This window comes from Enhydra lutris, unplaced genomic scaffold (assembly GCF_002288905.1).
Source record: "Enhydra lutris kenyoni isolate GAN:26980312 unplaced genomic scaffold, ASM228890v2 scaffoldscaffold58, whole genome shotgun sequence".
Taxonomy (NCBI): domain Eukaryota; kingdom Metazoa; phylum Chordata; class Mammalia; order Carnivora; family Mustelidae; genus Enhydra; species Enhydra lutris.
This window is the reverse complement of record NW_019154142.1, coordinates 17,413,173-17,439,433: the sequence shown is the minus strand read 5'-3', so window position 1 is coordinate 17,439,433 and position 26,261 is coordinate 17,413,173. Positions and strand designations below refer to the sequence as shown.

Sequence of the window (26,261 nt, the reverse complement as noted above, 5' to 3'; positions counted from 1 at the left end):
ACTGTACCCATCATTAGTTTTTGATGCAGTGTTACAAGATTCATTGTTTACGTATAACATCCAGTGATCTACGCAATTCGTGCCCTCCTTAATACCAACCACCAGGCTCACCCATCCCCCACCCTCCTCCCCTCTAAAACCCTCAGTTTGTTTCTCTGAGTCCACAGTCTCTCATGGTTCCTTTCTTTCATTTAGTAGATTTAGATTACTTTAAACGATTTCTGGAGCCGTCTTTTATCACTGTATCAAAGTCCCATTTCTTTCTTGGATTTCCTTTTTCTCTATGGTGGTAGTGGTAGGAGAGTAGGTGTGAGAACTTTGAGTTTTTTGTATGTTTTTTGTTTTACAAGATCATTTTCTCCTTTTAGTTCCTTTCACCACTGAATCACCAAGGGTACCATTCCTTTTTTGCCTTTTTATTCTCCCAGAATGTCTATCTTCAAAGACTGCCTCCTCATGTCATATACCCACTTTCAGATTCTATTCAATAGTTCTCTGACCGGCAAGGAAACAGTCTCAGTATTTTCACAATCTGGCAATGGTTTTAGACCAATCTGAGGACTATTGCTGGCTCCCTTCTTTCTTCTGGGCAATTTTTTCTCAGGCTGCCCTTGCTTGCCAGAAAGTTTTATGGTAGAGCTTTGGTGGTGGTTTTTTACTGTTAAGTTTTTTATCATTCCTATCTTGTAGTTATGCTATCAGCATGTTTGTATTTGTGTGTATAGTTTTATTAGTTTTCGCCATTCTATATTTTGGGGGAGTTACTAGAGGAGATATAGGTTTAAATAACCACCCATTGTGACTGCTTACAAGTCATTGGCTTGATGGGTGCCTGGGTGGCTCAGTGGGTTAAAGCCTCTGCCTTCGGCTCAGGTCATGATCCCAGGGTCCTGGGATCGAGCCCTGCATCGGGGGTCTCTGCTCAGCAGGGAGCCTGCTTCCTCCTCTCTCTCCGCCTGCCTCTCTGCCTACTTGTGATCTCTGTCTGTCAAATAAATAAATAAAATCTTTAAAAAAAAAAACAAAAGTCATTGGCTTGAGATTTTCAGTACAATCTGGGCAACAGCAACTCAGGCTATAAAGCTATATGAGGGCTGGCTTACGAAAACAAATATACTGAAGCAATTTTAAACTGCAAAGCATCACAGTGAAAGGCGATTTTGCTTACAGATTAGTTGAGTTTCTAGTTCATCCTTTTGGGGGGCCAGATTTATGGCTAGTTAGTGTATCAGTAGGCTACCAACTTGGGTTAACTCTGACCTCTGTCTTCTATTCTTTCACCGAGTAAGGTATGAAAGCTAATGTTCAAGTTTATACAATTTAGCAACTGCTTATAAGGTTATGGAGCCATTTCAGTGTTCAGTTGACCTGAGTTCCCACCCACATTTAGTACTTGGCCTCAAGACTTCTCACTTTCTACAAGCTCACTCACCCATGTAAATGCTTATTATTTGATACCCAGCATGATTAGATTAGATTTTTTTCAGCAGGAAGGTCAAAATGTCTTATTGTCGATCATGGAAAATTCTATGTTGAATTTAAAAATAAAATAGCCATCAAAGTCTGTGAATAATATCAGTTATTTTACTTGTATTAAAAAAATAAAATGACCTCAGATTTTCATTATTTTAAGACAAGTAAGTCTGGTTACTACATCAAATGAATAGCATATAAATCATTTAGGTTAAACAATACATATTACTATGCAAATTTCTAGAACATATTTTAAAATTATGCCTACTCTCCTACTTGAAATCTAGAGAAAGACTAACAGCAAAAAGTATGAACATGCCTACATTAACTATACATTGTTTATGTTCAAGTCTGAAATTGGTAAAATAAGAACAATTATAAAGAAATATAAAATTCTTAAATAATGACAAGCTTTGCAGGAAATGGAAAAATTGATATTTACCATGTCAATAAGAAAACATCCTGGCAAATGATCAAAGGATAAAATCCTGAGACTCTAATGTTGAAATCTCACCAAAGGAAGCTAAACTCCACTGACAAACCAAAATGTGAGGAAAAAAATTTTTTTCTTAACGATAAGCACATGTTAAATTTATACTTAAGTAAGTTCACTGCTAAAATAATAACTGAAAATATAGTACTTGTAAATCCACAAAAATACGATTATTATTAAAAAGAGACAGTACCACCCAAACCCCAAATTGTGGAAAACTAGGAAATTATAAAACCCATGAAAAATCAAAGGACTTTTTCATATATCATAAACTGTTGTAAGTATCATTTTATAATGAATTATTTGTACTTACTTCTGCCTATGAGTATTTATCTTTTTCTACCAACCCACAACAACTGAAATAAACTGAAGCCCCATTCTGAAGACGTGGCTCAAAATGAGGTGCAAGAAAATTTCTCTTGTTCCTCTTTGTGCTTTTCTTCCTCTTTTCTTAAAATAATGCCATAAAATTCATGAATAAAAACCTATTTTATTTCTCCCCAAAACTAAATCTGCCACATTTCTTGACTAAATTATTTCCTGGATTACTAGACAGTGTGAATTATTTTAGCTTAAAAGATTCTTAATAGAAAACTTGAGAAAATAAGAGTCAAATCCTATACTTCTAGAAGTTTCATATTGCCACTTTAGGGTTAAAAATGTAGTACAGGTTTGGTACTCAGTGCTCTGGTGGTGGTGGTGGCTGTCTTATATAAGGAAATTTGTAACATTTTTCTTGGTGAAAACCATTAAAAATATTCAATATGAATTGGAAGAGTAGTTAACACATCAATTTTACAACTTACTTCTGAAAGAGACCATTTACTTCTGTGTTCTAGAAGATGAATGAGTAGAACCCATAATTCTTTAATGCAGGAACATGGGCAGTGGTGACTTGCTAATGCTTCAGAAGGCCTAACCTATAGAGAAGAACCAAAATGAGTCCTATAGGATTTTTACATGCTATATATCTCTCTCCAAAGGTTTTAAAAGAAGAATTTAGATGACTTAAAACTGAAGTTTAATTATATAAAACTGTTTACAAAAAAATGTGCTATTCCATTAAATTTAAAATAAATTCTCATTTTACTTTTTTTTTTTTTTTAAAGTAAGTTCCACACCCAGCATGGAGTCCCACATGGAGCCCAACAATGGCTCAAACTCATGACCCTGAGATCAAGACCTAGGCAGAGATCAAGAGTCAGATGCCCAACTGACTGAGCCATCTAGGTACTCTTAAATTCCCATTTTAAAACCAAAAGTATAGGATGAATTTTATTTTCTACCTTTTAAAAAACCTTTGCTTTAGGGGGGCTGGGTAGCTGAGTTGGTTAAGCCTCTGACTCTTGGTTTTAGCGTAGGTCATGATTTGTCTCCTGAGATGGAACCCCAGGTCAGGCTCCACGCTCACATGGAGTCTTCTTGTCCCTCACCCTCTGCCCCTCCCCACCGCTAGAGTGTGCTCTCTCTCTAAAATCAGTCAATAAAATCCTAAAACAAAGCAAAACAAAAACCTTTGCTTTAATCATCAGCGTTAAGCAAACTTTTTCTGTAAAGGGCTAGATAGCAAATATTTGAGGCTTTATTGGGACACAGTCTGTCACAACTCCTCAACTCTGCCATTGTTGTACAACTTCAGCCATAAGACAATAGATTTAAAAAAAAAAAAATGGGTTATGTTCCAGTAAAACTTTATCTACAAAAGCCACGACCAATTTGTTAGATTTGGCTTCAGTGCAATGATTTCCTAACCCTGATCTATTCTATCAGCCACAATAGAAAAACTTCTAATAAAAAGATTAGAAAACAAATTTTAATCCCCTGCAAAGCAGACTAAAAAGTTTTTAGAAGTTAGAATAAACACAATTATTAGGGATTTATAAAGTTAAGCAATTTCAGGTTAAGCATTTTTTTTTAACAAATATATCCTCAATGACCCTAAATAATGCAAAGCATATGCACTATAATTGCAAGTACAGCTAGACTTCAGAAATTCATTATGTAATTACTATTTCACATATACTACATTCAGGCTTCTAACATAATACAAAGCAAAAGGTAACTGTTACCTAAATCGTATCTGGATAATTCACTAATTACATTAATTACATTAATTATAAAATTACACAGACCAGATTTAAAAGATTTTGATAATACATAAAACACAATCTAAATTTCAAAAAATTATAAATCCTGATTTCCTGTAAGGTTTATGCTAAAATTTGAAATAACTGATAATCTACAAATTTCCACTGCTAGAAAATGAGTAGGTACTGTAGCACCTTTAAATCACTGTCTGCATTAAACACTCTATTAAACACAATTTAGTAAGAACATGTAATTTCCCCCATGATTCTAGACCTTTTTTGAAAAACAAAATTTCCCTTTAAACTTGTCAATTAATTTTAGTTAAATACTCACTTATTGTATTATGTAACAATATATATATTACTAAAGGACTGGACTATCCTATTTGCATAGAAGTTATAATTCTAGTCATTATCATAAACATCCTGTTTCTACTTATTTTAGACAAGATGGAAAAAGCTATTTTTAAAAATAAAAAAACTGCCTCTGAATAATTAATTTGAGCCTGTTTTAAATGGTTAAATCAAATTCTTTTCTCATTCAACTCCCAAACAATAATAAATATAAAATTAGAAAAATTAACAAGTAAACCAATCAGATTAAATTCTTATAAACCACACATATTAAGGACTATTGCCATTAAGTATCAAAAATACAAGCAAACTTTTTTAAAAATTTAGATTCAATTAGCCAACATATAGTACATTGTTAGTTTCAGATGTAGTAATACAAATAAACTCTTCAAACATTACCTTGTCATACCTATTCAGTGACAGGCTTATTAAATCACAAAGGAGATTTTCACAATGGTCTTCAAAGAGGCTGATGTTGGTTAAATTGTCACCTGCCAGATTCATAAACTGATGACCGTATACAACTTGTTCTAAAAATGTAATAAAATATGTTCTATTTAAAACTACAGTAGATTTTACTAATTCAGAAGGAGGAAAGGAACTGTATGCTTTTAAATTGATTTACAACAAAACTGCAACATATACAGTTAAAAACAAATTTCTTTAGAAATAAGAGTTAAATTTGAGGACAATTCCTTTCTTATATGATCACTGATATACATTACCTAAAAAAGGTAATTTTCAATTTTCTCCAGTGCCACTTAACAGACTTCTCTTTTCTTAATGTGGCCATTTTTAAAAAGTAACAATGTAACATCACTTAAGAAAAAAAAATAAAAGCGGGGAAATTCTAGAAAATCTTGATCAATATTTCTGACCAGTAATGGCTTTAAAACATTTTTCAAACAAATGCTGATAAACTAATCACATATGATTGTTCTGTGGTGTGAACTGAGCACACCAAGGTAACAGATACTAAAATGTGTACCTATTAATCAGATTAAGTACACCTTAGAGTATTGCTCCAAGAAAATATTATCTGAAATACAAACTCCGTGTGAGAGAAGAAATTATGTATTTGTAGACATCTTTATATATTTGTGTGCATGTATATATATAAGTATATACATGCACACATATATATACATACATGTTATTTTTTTATTAGTTTACTGAAAATTAGGTATTGAGATAATGGATGTCTTTATAATCTAAGTAATTTATATAATTTACAAATAAGTAATATTTACAAAATATTACTAAGTTGATAATGGACTCAAAAGATGCCAAAGAGTAAGACCAAGAAATAAACAGGCAATATGTGAAATAAAAAAAGTACTACACATAATATATATAAACTACTAATTTTTTTTAAAAAAGAGAAACATTAGCAAAAGATAATGAACAAGTAACAAAGCAACTATAAAAAACAGTAAAATTACGTAAAAATGTTCAACTTCATTGGTACACAGAAAATTGCAAAATAGAGATTCAATATCATTTTTCATGTATTATTTGGCAAAAAACAAATATAATTGATAATATCCACTACTGGCAAGAGACTGAGGCAAAGGCACGCTCGCAGTGGATACAAACTGGGGAAACTCTGTACAGCAACTAAGCAGTATTTATGATATTAAACCTGAATATGCTCCTCCAATTCTAAGAATCGACTTTACAGAATAACTTGTACACGTATTCAAAGATGTATATATACATAAAAATGTTCCATGAAGCATTACTTGTAGTATCAAAAAAATGAAAAGAACTGAAATATTTAAAAAATAGGCTTGGTTAAATAAATTATGATGGAGTCATAACATACAGCCTTTAAATGAATGAAGTACGACTATATGTATGGTCATGAACAGATCTCTAAAAAACTACTGAATAAAACACTACACAGAACACTACCATTTCTGGTTAATTAGAAACAAAGACAAAAATCCTATCATGTGTGTGTATATGTATATATATGTACATACTTCTATACACGTGCACACGCGCGCGCACACACACACACACACACACACACACACACACACTCTAAGAAGTATGGAAAGATAAATGGACCAAATCATTCTCTTAAAAAAAAGGAATAACACCTTGACTTTCTACTTGGGTTACTATTTGGTATAAAATAAAAATTAAAAAACCCAGAAAGCAATGATGACCTGTAATTGTTTAAAAGCAATTAAGGGTTTAGATTTTAAAAAGACAAATCAGAAATCCATAAACTTACTCAATTTTTCACCAAGCATGTGAAGAATTTCTAGCACCATCCAATGGATATCTAAGTGGAGATGTAATAAATGCCACGATGGTGGAAAAAGCTGTGAATGACATTATCAACTGTGATTGAGAATTCATAGTATTTTAGTAGGTATTTTACAGCATGCTATGACACTCCTCCATAAGCACAAGGATAAAGAACCAATTAACTTTATCCACTATTTAAAAGCTCAGGGAAAATCTTGGTCTTGTCCATTAGAGGAATCTTTCACTGGAGATCTTTGAAAGCATATTTTCATCTGATGATTTAGGACAGACCCGCCTTGGAGCTGCTGAATATACTTATAAAGTCCCCCCCCCCTTTTTTTTTTTAAGATTTTATTTATTTATTTGACAGAGATCACAAGTAGGCAGAGCAGCAGGCGGGGCGGGGGGGGGGGGCGGGGCAGGGGGAGCAGGCTCCCTGCTGAGCAGACAGCCGGATATAGGGCTCGATCCCAGGACCCTGAGACCATGACCTGAGCTGAAGGCAGAGACTTAACCAACGGAGCCACCCAGGCGCCCCGTAAAGGCCCCTTCCAACCAACCTCTGATTTTACTACAGCTGCAAGGCAGTAAGAGAATTTTTTTAACCACTTATTTTCATAATCTTGTTTTAGACTTTAGTTAGCAAATATGTTTTTAAATGTAGTGAGTACCCAGGAACTCCTATAAAATACTTTAACAGGAGAACTTTAGACTATCATGTAGACACTACTGAGATGCCAATTAAGAAACTGAAGTTAAAAGCAGTGAAGAAATTTATGTTCCAACTCATGCATTAAGATTCAAATCTAATTCTGATTCAAAAGCCAATGCTCTTAATACTGTGCTGTGTAGTAGGGTTGTCAATAACCTTCCACTAGCCAACATTTAGTATCACCTCAAAAATAAATAAGAATGATATACACACTCTATTAAGAGAACAAGGAAGAATGACAGAGAGGGGACTTGTCTTACCAAATATGCAAGCAAAATAAAATGCTACACTAGAAAAAACAGTATTGGCTCAGAAATAGATAATAAACAACAAAAACTGGCAAGAGAGAAATAAATACGGTTATGTCCAGTCAGTGGGAATACATGGGCCATTCAATAAAAGACTGGTTATTATCCTATTCATTTGCAAGAAACTGAAGTTAGATTTCCCACCTCAGAGCATATTTTTAAAAAGAGATGAATTAGAAAGATAAACGTAAAAAACAAGTATATTTTTAACAACCGCACAGAGATGATAGACAAGAAAAATCTGACAAATGTAACTATATACAAAACTTAAACCATCTCCATAGCAAGTCACCTTAATTGCTAAAAAAATTGATGAAAATATCTGTCATACATAATACCCAACAAATATCTCTAATAAAAAAATTTCCTTAAAAATAAGACAGATGCTTAACTGAAAATACCATCAATGTTTTTCATAAATAAGATAGGTAAAACGCAAGAAATATATTACGTCTTGAAAGATACTTTTTAAATTTTTTTCTGTTGTTTCAGAAAATAGGATTTCAGTGTATGATTTTTTTGTGTATATGCTTTAAAAATTCAGCCTTCTGATCTTCAAATAACCTCTTTTCAAGTTTGCTTAATTAAAAAACCTATGAAAAGCAAAACCTAGTTTGAGAACCTTTGCAATCTTTATTTCCACTGCAGATAAATTATTAATTTTTATTTTCTTAAGCATTTGATGAATATCCAGAAAATAAAACCAGTCCGATTTATAGAGACCAAAATGAAGGAAAAATATACCTCTTCCATAATCTATCCACAAATATTTATTGTCATGATTAAAGGCAATTACCTATTTGCTATCTATGGATTAGAGATAGTAACCTGCAAATTCAGTTAGGACCCATTATTTTTAGTATTACATATATTGGTCCCTGATAAAAAGAGTGCATTTTTTTGTTGTTGTTAAACTTCAGAAAAATATATAAACATTTATTCATACCTTACACTTTGGCAAAGACACATGCCTAAAAACTGAATGTTATTCAAATTGGTATAAGTCAAATTAGATGAAAGAAGTTGACAGTTCAGGGAATCCCATGGGGAATTATAATTTGCCATTCACATAAGCTCACATTTTCTTATGGAGCATTTCTTAACTACATCTATAAGCTGGGTCATGCTATCAATACAAATTTTTAAAAAGCGAACTTCAATAGGAATGATTTCACAGGTAGAAAAAAGAGGAATAGTCAAAACAATGTTAATCATACTCCAAAAAGCTCTCAAAAGTAAGAACAGACATAATGCTAGATTTTGAAAGTGTAACTTTTATAAGGTGATCTTGAATTTTACTGCAATAGATACTAGGATTTGCCCAAACCTTCATCAATGGGAAAAATGACACCAATTTTTTAAAATAAAGGTTATTTTGCTTTGAAAACTGTGCATTATAAATTGGAATCAAGAAAAGCTATCACTACTTCAGCCTATTATAGTCTAGGTACTTTATTTAATTAATTTATCTAATTTTCCTAATAACTCTAGGAAGCAAACCAATTATACACATGAGGAGACTGAGGCAAGAGGTATTGCTTGCCCAATGGCACATAATTAGAACAGGAGCCAGAATTTCAACTCAGTCTGGTTCCAGAGCTGCACTCTTGACTGGTTTCCCTCATTCTCGAGGGAATTCCTTGCACAAAGGGAGAAACCTGATGATTTAAAAATTAAATTAAATAATTCAAACCTTAATTTGGTTTTGATTTACAAATGCTCCTAGATTAATACTGGGAAGTTCAGATAGATGTCCAATATACAAGAGTAATCCATGAAGTTCATCAAGCAACACAGAAGGAAGTTGTGCCTCCAAAGTTTCATAGGGATGGACAGGAACAGGACTATCGGCATTTTGTACTTTCAGGTACCTAAAAAAAGACATATGCGATAAATAACCAGAGTCTGGATGAACACGCACTCAGAAGTTCACACAGTAATCAAAATACCCATTTGACATCTTACCTAAAGATGAAAACTTTAACATAATGAAGAAATGTCACGCATTGTTGTCTAATATTGTCTGCTTTGCAGTGTAGAGTGGATATCTTCCCTGAAGCCAAAATAGACTGTTATCAAAGTTTAAATAATCAGTGGGCAGTGACAAAAAAAAAATTTGTGAGCCATACAAGCAGAAATTCATTTGTGATTTCATCCCTTCCAAACTCATCACTCTATCACATATTCTGATCCAACCATACATAATTACCACTTCCTGCTCCCTGAACTTAGGTTTTAATACACCTAAATGATTTTGACTATACAGTTGTTTCTACACAGAACTCTCCTGATCCCCAAAACTTTCACCTACCTAATTTTTCCTTGTAGACCAAGATCTGGCATCACTGAGTCATGGGCACCTAAACAGATGAAGCCCCAGGCTCCCATAGCAGCTTATACACTCCGCAATTACTGCACTCTTCGTTTACCAAGCTGTCCTATGCTTGTGTGTCTGTATGTACTACCAACTATAAACTCCTCAGCAGAATCTCCCACTTCGATCCATTGTGACTTTACACAGTACCTGGCATGAAACAGGGCCTCAGGTGATAAATAATACTCAACATTTACTGAGCACATACTGAGAAAACAAAACAGCCCTTCCAACCAATAGCTAACAACTAGGTCATGATATTCCCTACTGAAATTAAGATTTTCATAAAATGTCAAAAGTAATCAGATGAGGCCACTCTGTGATTACGGTGAAACAAGACAAAAACAAAATCTTTCTGTGATCATGTGACCATGAAAAACTAACAAAATACAAAAACAAAATATTTTCCTCTTGCACCTAACATGACTATTACTTCTTTACTAATTAGAACCCTCCCTAGACTTTCTTGGTCCTACCTCCTAGACAAAAATTAACATATTCAGTTCATTACATTGTCCCTGCTTCTTAATAGCATCCAATCCAAAATAAAGTCCTAGTCCCCTTAAACTCTCTCCAAATCACCAGCACAAGTATAAACCCTATCACAAGCCCCTCCCTACTCTCTGAGAAGCCCCAACTGTTTCTCATGATGTGTATTTCCTTCTTGTGTCAGTAAGCTACTCAACCCTTCATTGACCAAAGGTGTGTTCCAGGTGATCTTTAGTTGCTGGGCACCACTACTAACAGATATTAGCCTGAGCACTTAACATGCATTATATCATTTATCCTCACAAGAACTCAATGAGGTGGGAACCATTACCTGGTGTGAGACCAACAGTTAGCTAGGTTGAAACCCAGGCTGGCCACAGTGCCATGATTCTAATTACTACACTGTAGCACAGTTGCCAGAAAGGAGAAGCAGCAAGCCCACACTAAAGCACTGCCTTCAATTCCCTTTCCTACCTTAACTATACCAATCCCACCCTCAATGAAAAACCCATTAAATGTTAAAAACAAACCAAAGAAGACCAGGACAGCATGAGGCCCCACTCCCCACCCCTTAAAGCAAGTTGCTAATTCACTTTAGAAATGTTTAGCCCTAAATCAATTTTATCACAGACTTAGAAAAATACTACAAATCACAGCTACAAAAAATTTAAATGTCACATTTTCTTCTGAACACAAAACACTATCCTGAACTTCTAACCTAATGCTTCTTCCTCCACGTTATTATATCCTAACTATGCATCAAAAATAGATGTGCAATTCAATTCTTTTTTGCCATTAAAAACACTTAAAACTTACCAAAATCACAGTTAGCCTGTAATAAGGTTTCCAAGTTGTATAGTTGCTGCCTAATATAAAAAACGTAAGGTGAGAGTTAATTTTGGAAAAGTTTAAAGCATGTAATAATTATAGGGATGTTTCCAAACACATTACACAGCTTTAGTATGTGCAGAGCCTCTCATTTGTGAATGATGTTTAAAATACTTTGTGGATATTTATTACAGGGTCAACTTAAGATAGTGAAGACTGAGAAAAGATAAAACATGCTTTTGTTTGCCCTTCCAAAATATCTATTAAAAGCTGCATATATGTACATATGATTATAATTATAGATTTTGCTATCAATGAGATTGTTTATATACACTCAAAAAGTTTAGGATACTTACATAAAAATCCTACGTTAACAGTTACATAACAAAATGTTAAATTGTATCAGAATATTATACTATAGGAGTTCAGAAAAAAAACAGACTTAGACTAGAGTTATCAAGGAAAGCTATATTTATGATGTGCCCCTCTTAATACCTGAAAGCAATTTCTTGTCTTTCTTCCTAATTGCCTTTCAACTTCACCTATGTCCTGAATAAAGACTCAACTCACTCTGTTATGTTCAGGTTTACAAAGAATCACTCAGTCAACCTGTTCTCCCAGTAAAACATATAACAAGGCTCAGATACACTGTCTCTTCACAAGGCCTCAAGGGATGAGGGTGGGAGGAAGAACTGCTCCACATTTCCATTTAAATGTACTACATACATATTCTTAATGTATTTTTAAATAATAATTTGCTTTCAACAACTGATTCCAGTTCAAAATCATGTAAAATCTAAAGATGGACTGTGTTTTAAATGATAAGGAATTATTTTGTTAAATGATAATGAATGTTAATTGTGATAATGAGATACTGTTTTTTTTTAAAAGTTCACATTTTTAATAAATGCTTATTGAAATACTTAAGGATGAGAGTAACATGATGCCTGGAATCTGCTATAAATACTTAAACTAAAAAAAAGAGGGAAAGGGACAGATGAAGAAAATGTGTTAAAACCTTATTTATTGCTACTGAGGGAGGGCATGTGAAGGTTTATTATAGAACTCTCTCTACATTTGTGTATGTTTGGAAAATTTTACTAAAATTTTTTAATGTCCAAACTGATCATATTAATTACTCACATTAATCTACAGTCTGAAAGATGTATTTGTAAAGTCTGAGTTCATTCTCTAAACATCAGTGAAAGACTATGACAATTCAGCAACAAAAGTAGTATTTTAGTTTTCTTCCAAAATTATAATATGGTTCAAAGCCTTAAATATTTGTCTTCAATACATGATGTTAACAATAAAATGTGTAAAGAAAAATGAAGACTCACTTAAAAACAACTCATTAAAATCACTACTCCATCAAACATTACTATGTGATTGTTGTTACTGATAAGATAATCAAGGGAGCAACATGAACAACTCCACTCACGCTTTTGTAATACTGGTATTAGAAACCACCTGGCAAACCAACTTACACAACTGAATAACATCTATGCTCAAAGGCGGTTAAAAACAAAACAAAACATACCTGAATAAATGAAAGAGTACTCTAGATGAATTCACTAACGCTGTTTCAGTAACCCACTGAATGCCAAATATTTCCACTGTATCTTCTTCAAAATTAGTTGGTAAAGGGTCAAGATTCAAAATTAATCTGAAATGAAAGCTCTGATTTAATCTCATAAAAAGTATGCTAAATCCCAACTATAGCATATCTTTCTTGTCATTATATAAATCCATAGGGCATGTGACATGTCAACAATGATATCATAAAATTATGATATACCTTGGTACCTTACATATTCAGGAATTACTACATTTAGATTGTATAAAAAATTCAGCCACATATAGTGATAAAAAAGCATAACTAAAGAAAAAATGTAACTTAGGGGAAAACCTCAAAAAGTAAGTCTAGGGAACATTTTTTTTTTTTTTTTTTGCCTATGGTCTTCAGTAGAAGAATTTCATCCTTTGAGGGGACATTTAATTTTTAAAACAGCTAAAAGTTACTCTGAGCCATGTCTGGAGCATAATCAAACTGAATAACCTCTTTTACGGTCTCAAACAAGGTACAACTATAAAATCAACAAAAATGGCTTCCTTTCTGACTGAAATTGCCTCAGCAGGTATTCCCAAAATATTTCAACAACTGCAGTTTTACAGAGATTTGGGTACATCTGCCCAAGGTAAGAATTTTAAAGAGTAACATTCCTGTGAACTTACACAATCTGGTGAATTTATTCAAAAAGTTAAACAAAAATAAGACTGACTTCTGTGTATAGATACACAGAATCAGAAGGAACTGGGGCAACAAAACAATGTCTATGTCTAACTTAAGAATTACTGAGAAGCTCCTGATTATTATTTCATGTTTTAGAAGGATATACCATTTCCAAGAGCCCAGCTAGTTCAGAATTCACTTTAAATAAAAGGGGAAATTAGTAGCCAGCTTCCTACCCCAAAACTGAGGTAGCTGTGAGATAAGAAAACATCCGGTTTCAATATCCAAAAATCTTTCAGGTATGCTCTAACCAGGGAAACGATAACAGAACTGATAGCCTGCACCTATGTTACAAACAGCCTAAGCCGATCTGCAAAAACATGGCTTGAACATCGAAGTTTAGTTGACTGAAATCATAACTGAGTAACATTCCTAACAAACTGATGAAAAATTTGATAAGGGAAAAACACAGTCTCCGATATTTTTAACCTACCGCTTAAGGGCTCCGCTGGAAAGGTAGGACTCTCCAGAAAAATGATTTCCTCCTCCTCTGTTGTCAAAACCACAAGAAAAGCAAGGGGGTTTGCACCATTCTGTCCCCAGCTCCAGTTCCAAGCTGTCGGTCAGGAACATCGGCGCAGCAGAACAGTTATCCATTATTTACTTTCTGTCCTGAAATGTTGGGAACTCATAATTATCATTCAAGACTCCAAAGATACTGTGATTAGATTCCAGGAGGTGGGGCAGGCAAAGACATTGGCGGTGATCTCAGAAAGTTCTCAAAAGGTCCCTCCAGCACAAAGAAACAAGCCCGAGGACCCAGTTCCTCAAAAACTCTCCCCACATCGACACCCCGATATCCAGGCTGTCAGAACTGAGAATGCACCCCCGACTGGCTGTGGCAGGAACTTCACATCTGCCACCTAGGTCGGATTCTGCAGCCGGGACAGCGTGAAAAGGAAAGAAATGTTTGCAGGACAGATCCAGCTTCAGCTCCCGACCCCTCCTCGACCTGCGCTGCCAGCTGCGTCACCGAAACGTACCGAGCCAGTTTCCCAGCCATTCGGTGGGAAAGTTCCCTTGCGCACTCCGGATGGGGATCAGGGACCGCCCGGCGCCAATCTTCACTTCTCCCAGACCGGAGGCAAGTTCCGCCAGGCCCCCACTCGGCGGCGACCAGCCCGGGCCGGGCACAGGGCGAAGGAAGCCGGAATCCTGCGCACCCGGACGCCCCTCGATTGAAGCACGGCGTACCTGCTCACACTTTCGGGCCCCGAGATCCGCCCCCAGCTGCCGGGTCTACAGCCCCGACGCTGGTGAGGTCTAAATCAGAAACAGGCGAAATTCCCGCCACCGCGCGCCCGCTCTCAGGAAGGGCGGGGCCACGGCGCAGCCCGCCCCTGGAGATCCGCTCGCGTGGTCTCGGCGGGAACCGCCGGCGCTCCGCGGATTCTCGCGAGAGTCAGCCTCCCGAGGACTGGGTCTTGCGACCCGCTTCTCCCCACGCCCAGTCTCCCTGTGTGTGTAGCTTTAATTGGTGAGTTCGGCTGGAAGGCGGGCCCTCACGGGGAAAGGAAACGGGAGGCTGAGGTGAGCAAGGCGTAGGGACAGCTGGGTGTTCTTCGCGCCGGACCCAGAAAAAGACTTTTGCTCAAGTGAGGTCGAAGTGGGTATCTCGTTCACACCCAGAGCCGCGGCATCCCCTCCTGTTGCCCCGCTAGTGCCAGCAACTCTTTTGTTAAGATCAAGGATGCCTGTTGTTCGTGGTTTGTGGACAAGGCATGTACAAAAATGAGGTTAACCCAGCGTGTAGAAGCACTGAGTAAGTCAGGTGGTCCTTGCTTTTGGCATAAAACTGTCGCTCCCCTTATTTGCAGTACATCTGGCCAGGTTTCAAGCGGTTAAGCCTGGTCGCTCTTGTGAGGTATAACCCATGTGCAGCATTGTTATCTTTTAAAAGTATTCTTTAAAACCTATGCAGAAGACTTAACAGTGTAAATCAGAGACACACATTTAAGTGTATCACTAACTTAAAATTCGAGAAAAACGTGATAATTGCGCCTTCAGATCTATAATTTTGAGTATTCACCATTGCCCATTCCTCCAGAATAGTTTGTGCTAGGTTTAACTCCTGTACGGAGAACCTGTCTTAACTCCTCTGTTAAACCAGAGACTGCTGTTCTAAGAAATGGGATGAGGAAGGGGAAAAACAATATGATCTCTATTCTGACTTTAACCTGGGGCTACTGTGAAGGGTCCTATGCCCATTAAGTTCACAGGATGTGCCCTGAGACTTCATGTCTTGGCGACCTGGAGATTTTAGGGTCCAGGTGGAGTTCTAGCATGACACCTTTCATCTGTAACAATCCATAAGAAACAGTGTCTTGGTAAGAGAATATTGGGCCCCAGCACTGTTTAGGAGAATTGGTTCAATAGACATTATTATTTCTTCCTCTAATCAAAACATTCAGATAGACCCCTTTTTCCTTTTTCAAGTGCCTGATAAGTGATCAGCTTGGTTGAACCAGTAAGTAGAATGTGAAGAACCAAGTAAGTTCCCTGTAAATAATGTAAGCTAGTACTCTAATGCATTTCAGTAACAATCCCCAGCAAGTAAACAGACACGGTGCTGAAGAGAGGTAATTAAAGATGCTTAATGAAAGGGCATTTATAAAGATATGGATAGGGTTTCTGGAAAACAAAAAGTAATCGTGAAGCATCCAGAACTAATCAGAGAGTCATTATCATCCTTAGGCCTAAGAGTTTTGGGGGAAGAGGGATTACCAGAGCCTTGTTCAGGCAGGAGCCACCTACCTGAGAGTCACCTATCTTACCTTCATAAAGGAACATAGTTTCTGCCAACCTGTAATCCAGCAGAGAGGAGCTGGAAGGATTAAGTACGCAGGCCATTTTCCCTCTGTACTGCACTGTCCAATTGGTGGTTTTCATAGGCTAAAACCAACCTAAAGATAGAGGGCAAGGATGTAACCTATAAAGTTCAGGCTCCCAGGATGGAGTCCACAGAAAGGGGTAAATTTTATCAAGAAGACATAACAATACTAAATGTATAACAGAACTTTAATATATACATAAAGGAATATTATATATATATTTTTATATATATTACTTTATTAATATATGTATAAAGGGATAATATATAAACTTTTATATGTATATGTATATATATATATACATATATATATAAAGGGACAAATTTATTATAGGAGAAAACCCCAAATCAATAATTAGTTACAAAGTTCAACACTGCTCTCTCTGTAATTGGTAGAACCAATAAAGAGAGAATTAGTATAGACTTGAACGGTACTATCAACCAACTTGACTTAATTGATATATTTATAGGTGACTCAACCTGATAATACACTCTTTACAAGTACATATGGAACATTGACTAAGGTAGACCACATTCTTTGCCAGAAATCAAATTTCTTCAACGTTAAAAGGATTGAAATCATACGAAGTATACTGTCTGATCACAATGAAATTAAACTGGAAACCGGTAACAGACACCTGAAAGAAAGCTCTAAATATTTGGAAATTAACTACAACTTCTAATTAACCCATGGATCAAAGAAAAAGTCACTAGGAAAATGAGAAAATATTTTGAATTAAATGAAAATGAAAGCACATTATAATTTATAATTTTAACTGTTTACATTAAAGAAGAAGAAAGAGTTCAATTCAATGATTTAAATTTCTTATAGAAGAAACTAGAAAAAATCCAGCAAAATAAAGCCAAATTGTAAAATGGAGGAAATAATAAAGGGGAGAAATAAATGGGATGAAACAAAAGAATAGAGGAAATAAGTGCAATCAAAAAGTGGTTCTGTGAAGCACACCTGTGTGGCTCATTTGCCTGGATGTTGAATCTTGATCTCAGATACTTCAGATCATGATCATGAACTTGGAGTCATGAATTCAGGCCCAAGGTTGGGTTCCAGGCTGGACATGGAGCCTACTTAAAAAAAAAAAAAAGTTGGTTTTTTGAAAAGACCAGTATAATTGATACACTCTCTAGCCAGACTGACCAAGGAAAAAAAAAAAAAAAGAGAAAACATGAATTACCAATATCAGAAATTAAAAATATGTCATCACTATAGACTCTACATATATTATAAGGATATTAAGAACATTTTGTGCCAAGAAGCAGATGAAATGGACAAAGTCTTTGAAAGACACCAACTGCCAAAACTCAAAAAAGAAGATAAAACTTGAATGGCTCTATATCCATCATAGTAATTTCCATCTTCAGTTAAAAAATTCCTCTCTCTCTTTCTCTCTCTCTCTTTCTCACACATCATATACACACATTTTTCTTACAAGGAAAATTCCAGGACCAGAGGGCTGTACTGTTGAATTCTCCTAAACATTTAAGGAAGGAATAATATCAATTCTCTACTAACTCTTCCGGAAAAAAGAAGATGATGAAATACTTCAAAACTCATATAATATGAGCAGCATTACTCAGATACCAAACTTGACAAAGAAGATTATAATCCAGTACCATTCACTTGGAGACAGAAATTTTACCAAATAAAATCCAGCAATATATGAAAAGGATGACATACACTAGGAAAATCAGGTTCATCTTGGGAATGCAGGTTTTGTCCAAATTTCTAAACACAATTGGAGTAGTTCATTATATCAACAGATTGTAAAAAGAAAAACCACATCACCTCAATCTGCAGAAAAAAATCACTTGAAAAATTCAATATTCACTCATGATAAAAACTTGTCAAACTAGGAATAAAAGAAAATTTTCCTTAACCTGGTAAATGGCAACTATGGCAGACCTACTACTGAAATCATGAAAATGAATGCTTTCTGCAGAACACTGAGAACAAGGCTAAGACTTTCTCTACTTCTATTCAGCATTGTACTTGAAGTAATTAACCAATCCAATAAGGTATGAGAATGAAAGAGATGGGAAAGGAGGAGGCAAAACTGCTATCATTCTTAGATGACATGATCATTTATGTAGAAAATCCTTAAAAATCTAAAAAAATAGCTACTAGAACTCAATGTATTCAGCAGGGTGGAAGCATTCGACATCAATATATAAAAAACAATTTGTGTTTTTCTGGATAATTAATGAACACTTAGAAATTATAATTTAAAAAGCAATACCATTTTAATAGCATCAAGAGTTCTTAGATACAAATCTAAAAATATAAATAAGATTTTATATGCTGAATATTATGAAATATTGCTAAGAAAAATTTGAGAATACCCAGTTAAATGAAAAGATACAGCATAGAGTGTCTGGGTGTCTCAGTCGGTTAAGGGACTGCCTTTGGTTCAGGTCATGATCCCAGGGTCCTGGGATTTAGCCTGAGCCTGAGCCCTGAATTGGGCTTCCCTGTCCAGTGGGAAGTCTGTGTCTCCCTCTGCTCCCTACCGACACTCGTGCTTTCTCTTCCTCTCAAATAAACAAATCCTTTTTTTTTTTTTAAGATACAGCATGATAATGAATTAGAAGACTCAATATTATTAAGGTTTCTTCCAAAATTTATCTATAAATTCAATGGCATGCCAATCAAAACTCCAATGGTCCTTTCTTTTGTAGAAACTCACAAATACTTTCAGAAACTGATATAGAAATGCAAAGGATCTAGAATAACCAAAACAACTTTGGATAAGAACAATATTGGAAGATTCACAGTACATGACTTATTATAAATAAAGACTTATTATAAAGCTGCAATAATCAAAACAGTATGGTATTGGGGTAAGGATTGACATAGTCAATGGAACAGAATAGAGAGTTTATTCCTGGCCTATCTATTCTGTTAGAGTTGGCACTGACCCCCAGTACAGTTGAAAATCCACATGTAACTTTTTATTCCCCCCAAACTTAATTACTAGCAGCTGGAATCCTTACCAATAACATAAGCAGTCAGTTAACTCATGTTTAGTATATGTATTATATACTGTATTAAAATAAGCTAGAGAAAATGTTAAGAAATCCATAAGAGAAAACACATTTACTGTACTGTCAAAACAAAACAAAACAAAACAAAACCTGCATGTAAGTAGACCAACACAGTTCAAACCCATTTGCTCGAGGGTCAACTATATATCAAATGGTATTAAGTGGAATAAGAGAAAGCAAATTAAGCATTGAATTTTGCAATATATGTGTCCTTACTGATGCTGATAAAAACCATTTCAGTTAAGTAGTGGGGGAAAATGTCAGATATAGAGTGGGTTGGCTAGAAAGTGAGAGGTGAGTCAGCAGATATAGAAACTTTACCTAGGAATTTAATTTAAAATAAAGCAGAGGGGTGCCTGGGTGACAAAGTAGGGTGACTCAGTAGCATTTAACTCTTGATTTTGGTTTAGGTCATAATCTCAGGGCTCTGAGATCCAGCCCTGTGTGGGGCTCTGTGCTCAGCAGGGAGTCTGCTGAAGATTCTCTCCCTCCCTCCCTCCTCCTCTGCCCCCTCCATGTTAGTGAGCATCCACGTGCTCTTACACACACACACACACACACACACACACACACACTCTCTCTCTCTCTCTCTCTCTCTTCTCTCTCAAACAAATAAATCTTAGAAATAAATAAATAAATAATAAAAATTAGGGCAGGAGGGAGATGTGGGCATCAAGAGATGGTGTTTTGAAGACAGGAAATATATCACATATGTGGGGCTATGGCAATTACCAAGTATAAAGGGAAAAGTTGATGTTGAAGAGAAGGGGAATTGTTCTGGGACTACAGACATTGGGAATACAATAGTTGACTATTCACTACATAGATGATGTATCTTCTAATAGGATCAGGGACAATTTTTCATTAATAGGAACAATGAAAGATACGCAGAGAAAGATAGCTGAACTTGGTGAACTGGGTGGTTGGAATTTGAGGTAGCTTTTGTTTTATTTCATCTATTTCCCCTGTGACATATCAACTGGAAGTGAGAGGAAGGAGTTGTTGTTAGAGATTTGAGATATGTCATTATCATTTTGTGTATTTACTAGGGAAGTGTAGTAGGAATGTCTGGGGATGTTGAGTGACTATTTGAGATTCATGATGAAAAATTAAGAGTTCAGTTAGCTTAGTTTTTTGATTTTCTCCAACAACATTCAGAAAGGGAGGACATATGATAGAATTTGAGTGTTATATTAATGAACCCATTCTGACTTAATGTTTCCTTTTAAATGTATTTATAAATAATCTATTTATTATTATCGTACTCAAAGTCAAACAATTTAATATGAATGTCATGTTTTTAGTAGGGGCACTTTATAAATTCAACTGGATCTAGTATATCCCAAAGGTTAAAGCCCTCATTTTCAGGAGTGTTATCACCATTTTAATCGAAATCTTACTTAAAGTTTAAGACCATTCCTTCATACCTCAAATGAAACCGAGGACCACATTACCATTATAGTTACTGCTTATAAGCCTAGAATTGGATTTAGCATTTGGTAAAATCTGACCCATATAATTTTAATGATGTTAGTAAACAATTGACTATCATTGAAGATACATGAAGATGGCTAACTCAGTTATGAAAATATTAGGTTTTTTCTATGACCTATCTATTGCCAGTGTGTATACAACCCACCTTTAGTTGACTTTCTGTCAACGCACAGTATTTTATTACACTAATTTTGTGCAAGAGATAATGAACTTATGTTCCAGGTGCTATCCCTGCCTAGATACCATGATTTAAATGATTACTTCAATAGCAATGGGGAAGTTTAGTTGGTTGAGAAGGAGCAAATTCCTATACAGTAAAAGGAATTCTTCTGCAGCTGTTCAGTGCATTGAGTCATTAACAATGTAGTATACCATATAGGGACCTTAAACATCTGGACAAAGAAAATTTCATTATTGATCCTCATTCATTTTTCTGTATGTTTAATATCTTCTCCTTCTGTGTGAGCTCTCATTTTATTTCCTTTTGCCTCCAAAAATTTTGTTCATCAATTACCCCTCTTCTTTTTACCTTCAGTCTCTCCCTCTCCTTTACCCTCTTCCCTAAGCCCACTGAGATAGGCACTTTCTAACATGGCCCCCAGGAATATCTACTGCCTTGTATTTGTGCCTTTGTGTAATCTTTTCCACTTACATTTGGACTAAACTTAATGACTTGCTAATAATGAATAGAGTAAGGCAAAAATTGATGTCATATCACTTCTTTTATTTATTTGCCAGAGAGAGAGAGAGAGAACAAGCAGAGGGAGTAGCAGGCTGAGGGAGAGGCAGAATTCCTGCTAAGGAAGGAGCCTGATGTGGGACTTGATCCCAGGACCATGGGATCATGACCTGAGTGGAAGACAGATGATTAACAGACTGAGCCACCCAGGTGTACCAGCATAACACTTCTGTGATTAGGTTACAAAAGACTGTGGGTTCCATTTTGCTCTCACTCTCAATGTCACTTTCTCTGTCTTGTTCACTTTGATGCAGTAAACTGCCATGTTAGAGAGGACCATGTGGCAAAAACTCTGGGCAGGCTCTGGCCAACAGCCAGTGAGGAACTATGGTTTTCAGTTCAGTTCACAAGAACTGAATCCTGACAACCAGTGTGAGTGAGCTTGGGAAGTGGATTCTTCCCCAGTTGAATCTTGAAATGACCAGGCCTTGACAAGTATATAGAATTTAACCTGGTCCAGGTGGGGATTTGACCTTTGCCCTTAGCTTATGGGAAGTGATCCTAAATAATCTTTGGGATGTTTTATGTGATAAGAGTGTCTTTGCCTGAGGGCCTTGGGTCATACTGGATAGTCTGACAGTATGGCTTAGGGTGCACCTGGCCTCATCCAAAAGACCAACAGTGTAGTTTAGGGTGGGCCTTTGGGTCATGAAGTTTCAGTCAACCTGGGTACTGAGATCAATCACATGGGTAATGATTTGATCATGCCTACATAATGGAGCCCCAATAAAAACTCTAAACACCAAGGGTTGGGCAAGTTTCCCTGATTGGCAGTATTCCAGTATGATTACTGAAGAGTGTATTGATGCTCTGCTGTTCTTTCCTAAGCATTTCTGAGATAGATTTTCATGTCATACAAATTTGTGTGTCATATAACACACAAATTTTATATATAGAATATATATATAATAACATACTTTCTGCACTGTAACAGAATAATTGTGCCCATATCTGTCTCCTCACTAAATTATTCACTTGAGATTTGTCCATTATTATGTCCTTATTGTCTAGGATATTACCTCCATATAGTAAGTAGATCCTTAAAAGTACATTTGACTAAATGAACAAAATACTGTATCTGGTGTTCAGCTATTAATAATCATATCTTTCGGGAGGCAATCTTTTTGAAAGATGTTATAATTGTACTTTCTTAGCCTTGGAGTTTCAGCTGAGACATCAGTAAGAGAAAAATTACTGTAAGGTACCCATATTCTGAGGTGTTAGATCATTATTACAAAGAAGATGGCCAAAATTTGTTTTTCTCAGCATTAGCTGATCATTTAATTTTAGTCTTTGTTAAAAAAAAAAAAATTCACTAGAAGTTAGAGTTTCAAGAGTGGGGGTTTCTTTAAAGACTGTGCAAGTCTGCAGTGGTTCCCCATCTCTCTTTTTCTTCCTCATGGCCAGGGAGGGGAACTGCAGAGAACCACTTTGAAAGGTTCACATGTATCCCCCTGGCATTTGAAGCACACAGGTTCCAGTCTCTTCACTGACAGATCTAAAGGCAAAAGGTTGGCTGGAGTGGCTTGTGGTGTCAGGGCAAGAAAAAAGTGCTGTGGAGGGACTAAGCTGTAATGCCACCGGGTTGGGTAAATGGTATATGGGTCCTGAGGGAGGTAGGCAGACCTGAGTGTTATAAGAGGAAGGTTGTCCAAGAGGACTGCCTGGAGGGCTCAGGTGACTTCAACAGGAAGAGGCTAGAGGGCCACTGGAAATCTGGTGTTAGCGGGCAGTCATCTGCAGCTGCCAAGGGGAGGTACAATTTGGATCAAAACTCTTCCTTGCTTAAAATCCTTCAGTGGCCTCCAGTATAGTTAGAGTGAAATCTAAGCTCATGTTCGTGACTTGACCCCTTCTTATGTCCACAGTCTTATCCTGTACCACTCTCCATCTCTTTTACAAATTATCAGCTACACTGGCCTTTCAGTTCTCACACATTCTTTCCTGCTTCAAAATGTTTGTGCAAACTTTACATCTTGTGTCACTCTCCATCTCTTTTACTAATTATCAGCCACACTGGCCTTTCAGTTCTCACACATTCTTTCCTGCCTCAAAATGTTTGTGCAAACTTTGCCTTATGCCAGAACTATTTTTTTCTCTTGTTTTTTTCTAGGCCTGGCTCCTTTTCATCCTTGAGATCTGAGCTAAAACCTCTCTCCCTCATAAAGACTTCTGTTGGTCCTTTATTTTATTTTATTTTATTTTATTTATTTTTTTAAAGATTTTATTTATTTATTTGACAGAAAAAGATCACAAGTAGGCAGAGAGACAGACGGGGTGGGGGAAGCAGGCTCCCTGCTGAGCAGAGAGCCCAATGCGGAACTCGATCCCAGGACCCTGGGATCATGGCCTGAGCCGAAGGCAGAGGCTTAACCCACTGAACCACCCAGGCGCCCCTGGCCTTCATTTTAATATAAATGTCTGTAATAGCTTGAGTTGGGTAAAGCTGCAAATGGTATAAAACTCAGAATAACTAAGGCTTAATAAGAAAAATCATCCTTCCCTCTCACATGAGAGTCATAGAATCAGTCTAGACCCAGTAGTGTTGCATGGTCTCAGGACCCTTAGATCTTGTGTCTCTGTAATGTGTGGCCTCTATTTCAAGTTCACCTCTTAGTTCATGAACGCTGCTCTTGCTGTGGCCAGCACATGTATATTCTAGCTGGCAGGAAGGAAAAAAAGGTAAAAGGGCGTGTAAGCCCCTAAGTTCAACTCTAGAAGCTGCTCATACTACATACACTTACACATAGCATCACAGAGCGTATTTTGGAAACTATAATGTCTACCCTCAGATGTGCCCAGGCATTTCACCAATTTTCTGACCCATTTTGGTACTTTCTTGTTATTAGTTTAGCTGTGTTACATCTTGCTACAAGTTAAGCAAGCTCGGAAGGACAATCTTTATTCTAACTAAAATTAGGGGACAGATTTATGTGAATTATGAGGGACAACTAGCAGTTGCCCTGGCATATACCCATTGGTTTTGCTTTCTCATGGCGCTAAATTATAGAGGCTAAAATATTTCCCTTTCACTAAAACCTTCTTTGATCACTCAGTCTAAACTAAATTTCTGTAATAATTTGGGTTGGATACAGCTACAAGTAACAAAAAATTCAGCATAGAAGTGGCTTAACAAGAAAACAGTTTAATCCCCTTTCACATAAAAGTCATGCATTTTATTCTAGGGTTTACATGATGTTCTATGGTGTCTGGAAAGAGAATGAGTTAAATTTCATGTCATTCAGTTATATTAGTTATATCAGTGAGCAAACTATAGCCAATGGGCCACATCTGGCCTGCCATCAGTTTTTCTGTTTTATTGGAACTCAGAGATACCCATTAGTTAACATTGTCTGTAGCTGCTTTTTCCCTACAGCGTCAGATTTGAGGGTTGCAACCTAGAGTGTATGGCCCACCAAACCTAAACTATTTACTATTTGGCCCATTATAGAAAAGAATTGCAAACCCCTGAGTGATATTAATAGAATTGTTGTATAATGTCTATTTAAAGGCATCAATTTCCTTGGAATTCTAAGATTTTTCCCTCTGAAAGCCACCAGTTATAAGTAAAAGTATTTTAATATGTCCCTGCAACACACTTCCCACCCTCACCCAGTATCTTCTTTAATTTTCTCTTTTTCTTTTCTCTTTTTCTTTCTTTTTTTGGGGGTGGAGGTTAATTTAATTTTTTCACTTTGCATTGTTTTCTGGCTAATTTTATGATGCCACCATTCTAAGACTCCAAGAATGCCAGACAGAAAAGTACTTTAAGAGGTCCGTGTATGGGACACAGTGGTGTGCCACGCAAATACTCCTTCCAGGATAAAAGACTTATTTCCCTAGCTGCTGAAGGGCTACTGTCAGCTCTGGGCTGTCCGCTCTTTTCAGAATTGCTGTGAGTAAAGAGAACCTGCTTACCCGAATTGGTGCATTTCATATCCAATGTCAATGGCATAAAGGTATAAATGCCCAGTCTTCCCTCCTCCTGACCTAACTTGGGATAACTATGAAGAGTTATCTAAGCTTCAGAGCTCCCATCACTTGGTTGAGGCCTCAGGGAAATTACATTGCAGCTCAACATCTCCCTCTACCCTGTGCTCCTTTTCCCCGCTTCCTTCCACAGGTGGTTGTTTCCAAAAGGACTCCTTACTTCTTGCATATTAATCTCTACCCTAATTTCCTGATTTTTAGGAAGTTGAATCTTTTTTTTTTCTTTTTTTAAATTTAAATTTCATTAGCCAACAGAAATAGTACAATATATATAGCCAACATATAGTTCATCATTAGTTTATGATGTAGTATTCAGTGATTCATTTGTTGCATATAACACTATGTGCCTACCTTAACGCCCAGTTATCCCATCCTCCCATCCACCTCCCTTTCCACAGCCTTCAGTTTGTTTCCCAGAGTCAAGAGTCTCTCATGGTTTGTCTCCCTCTCTGATTTCTTTGCATTAAGTTTTCCCTCC

The 26,261-nt window shown here is 36.3% G+C and overlaps 1 protein-coding gene across 1 annotated transcript in view; it reads right to left on the bottom strand.

Annotated features, from left to right (window-relative positions):
* LOC111158269 (MMS22 like, DNA repair protein) overlaps window positions 1–14,762 on the bottom strand; it is a 122,129-nt gene extending 107,367 nt beyond the window's left edge. Inside the window, exons 1-9 of the mRNA XM_022520191.1 lie at window positions 14,654–14,762; window positions 14,104–14,282; window positions 12,918–13,043; window positions 11,366–11,415; window positions 9,652–9,739; window positions 9,380–9,557; window positions 6,650–6,740; window positions 4,807–4,937; window positions 2,773–2,886 (exon numbers count right to left, since the gene is read on the bottom strand). Coding sequence (XP_022375899.1) covers window positions 2,773–2,886; window positions 4,807–4,937; window positions 6,650–6,740; window positions 9,380–9,557; window positions 9,652–9,739; window positions 11,366–11,415; window positions 12,918–13,043; window positions 14,104–14,267 — 942 coding nt within the window. The 5' untranslated portion in view covers window positions 14,268–14,282; window positions 14,654–14,762. The remainder of the gene's footprint in view (window positions 1–2,772; window positions 2,887–4,806; window positions 4,938–6,649; window positions 6,741–9,379; window positions 9,558–9,651; window positions 9,740–11,365; window positions 11,416–12,917; window positions 13,044–14,103; window positions 14,283–14,653) is intronic.
* Window positions 14,763–26,261: the final 11,499 nt, after the last annotated feature.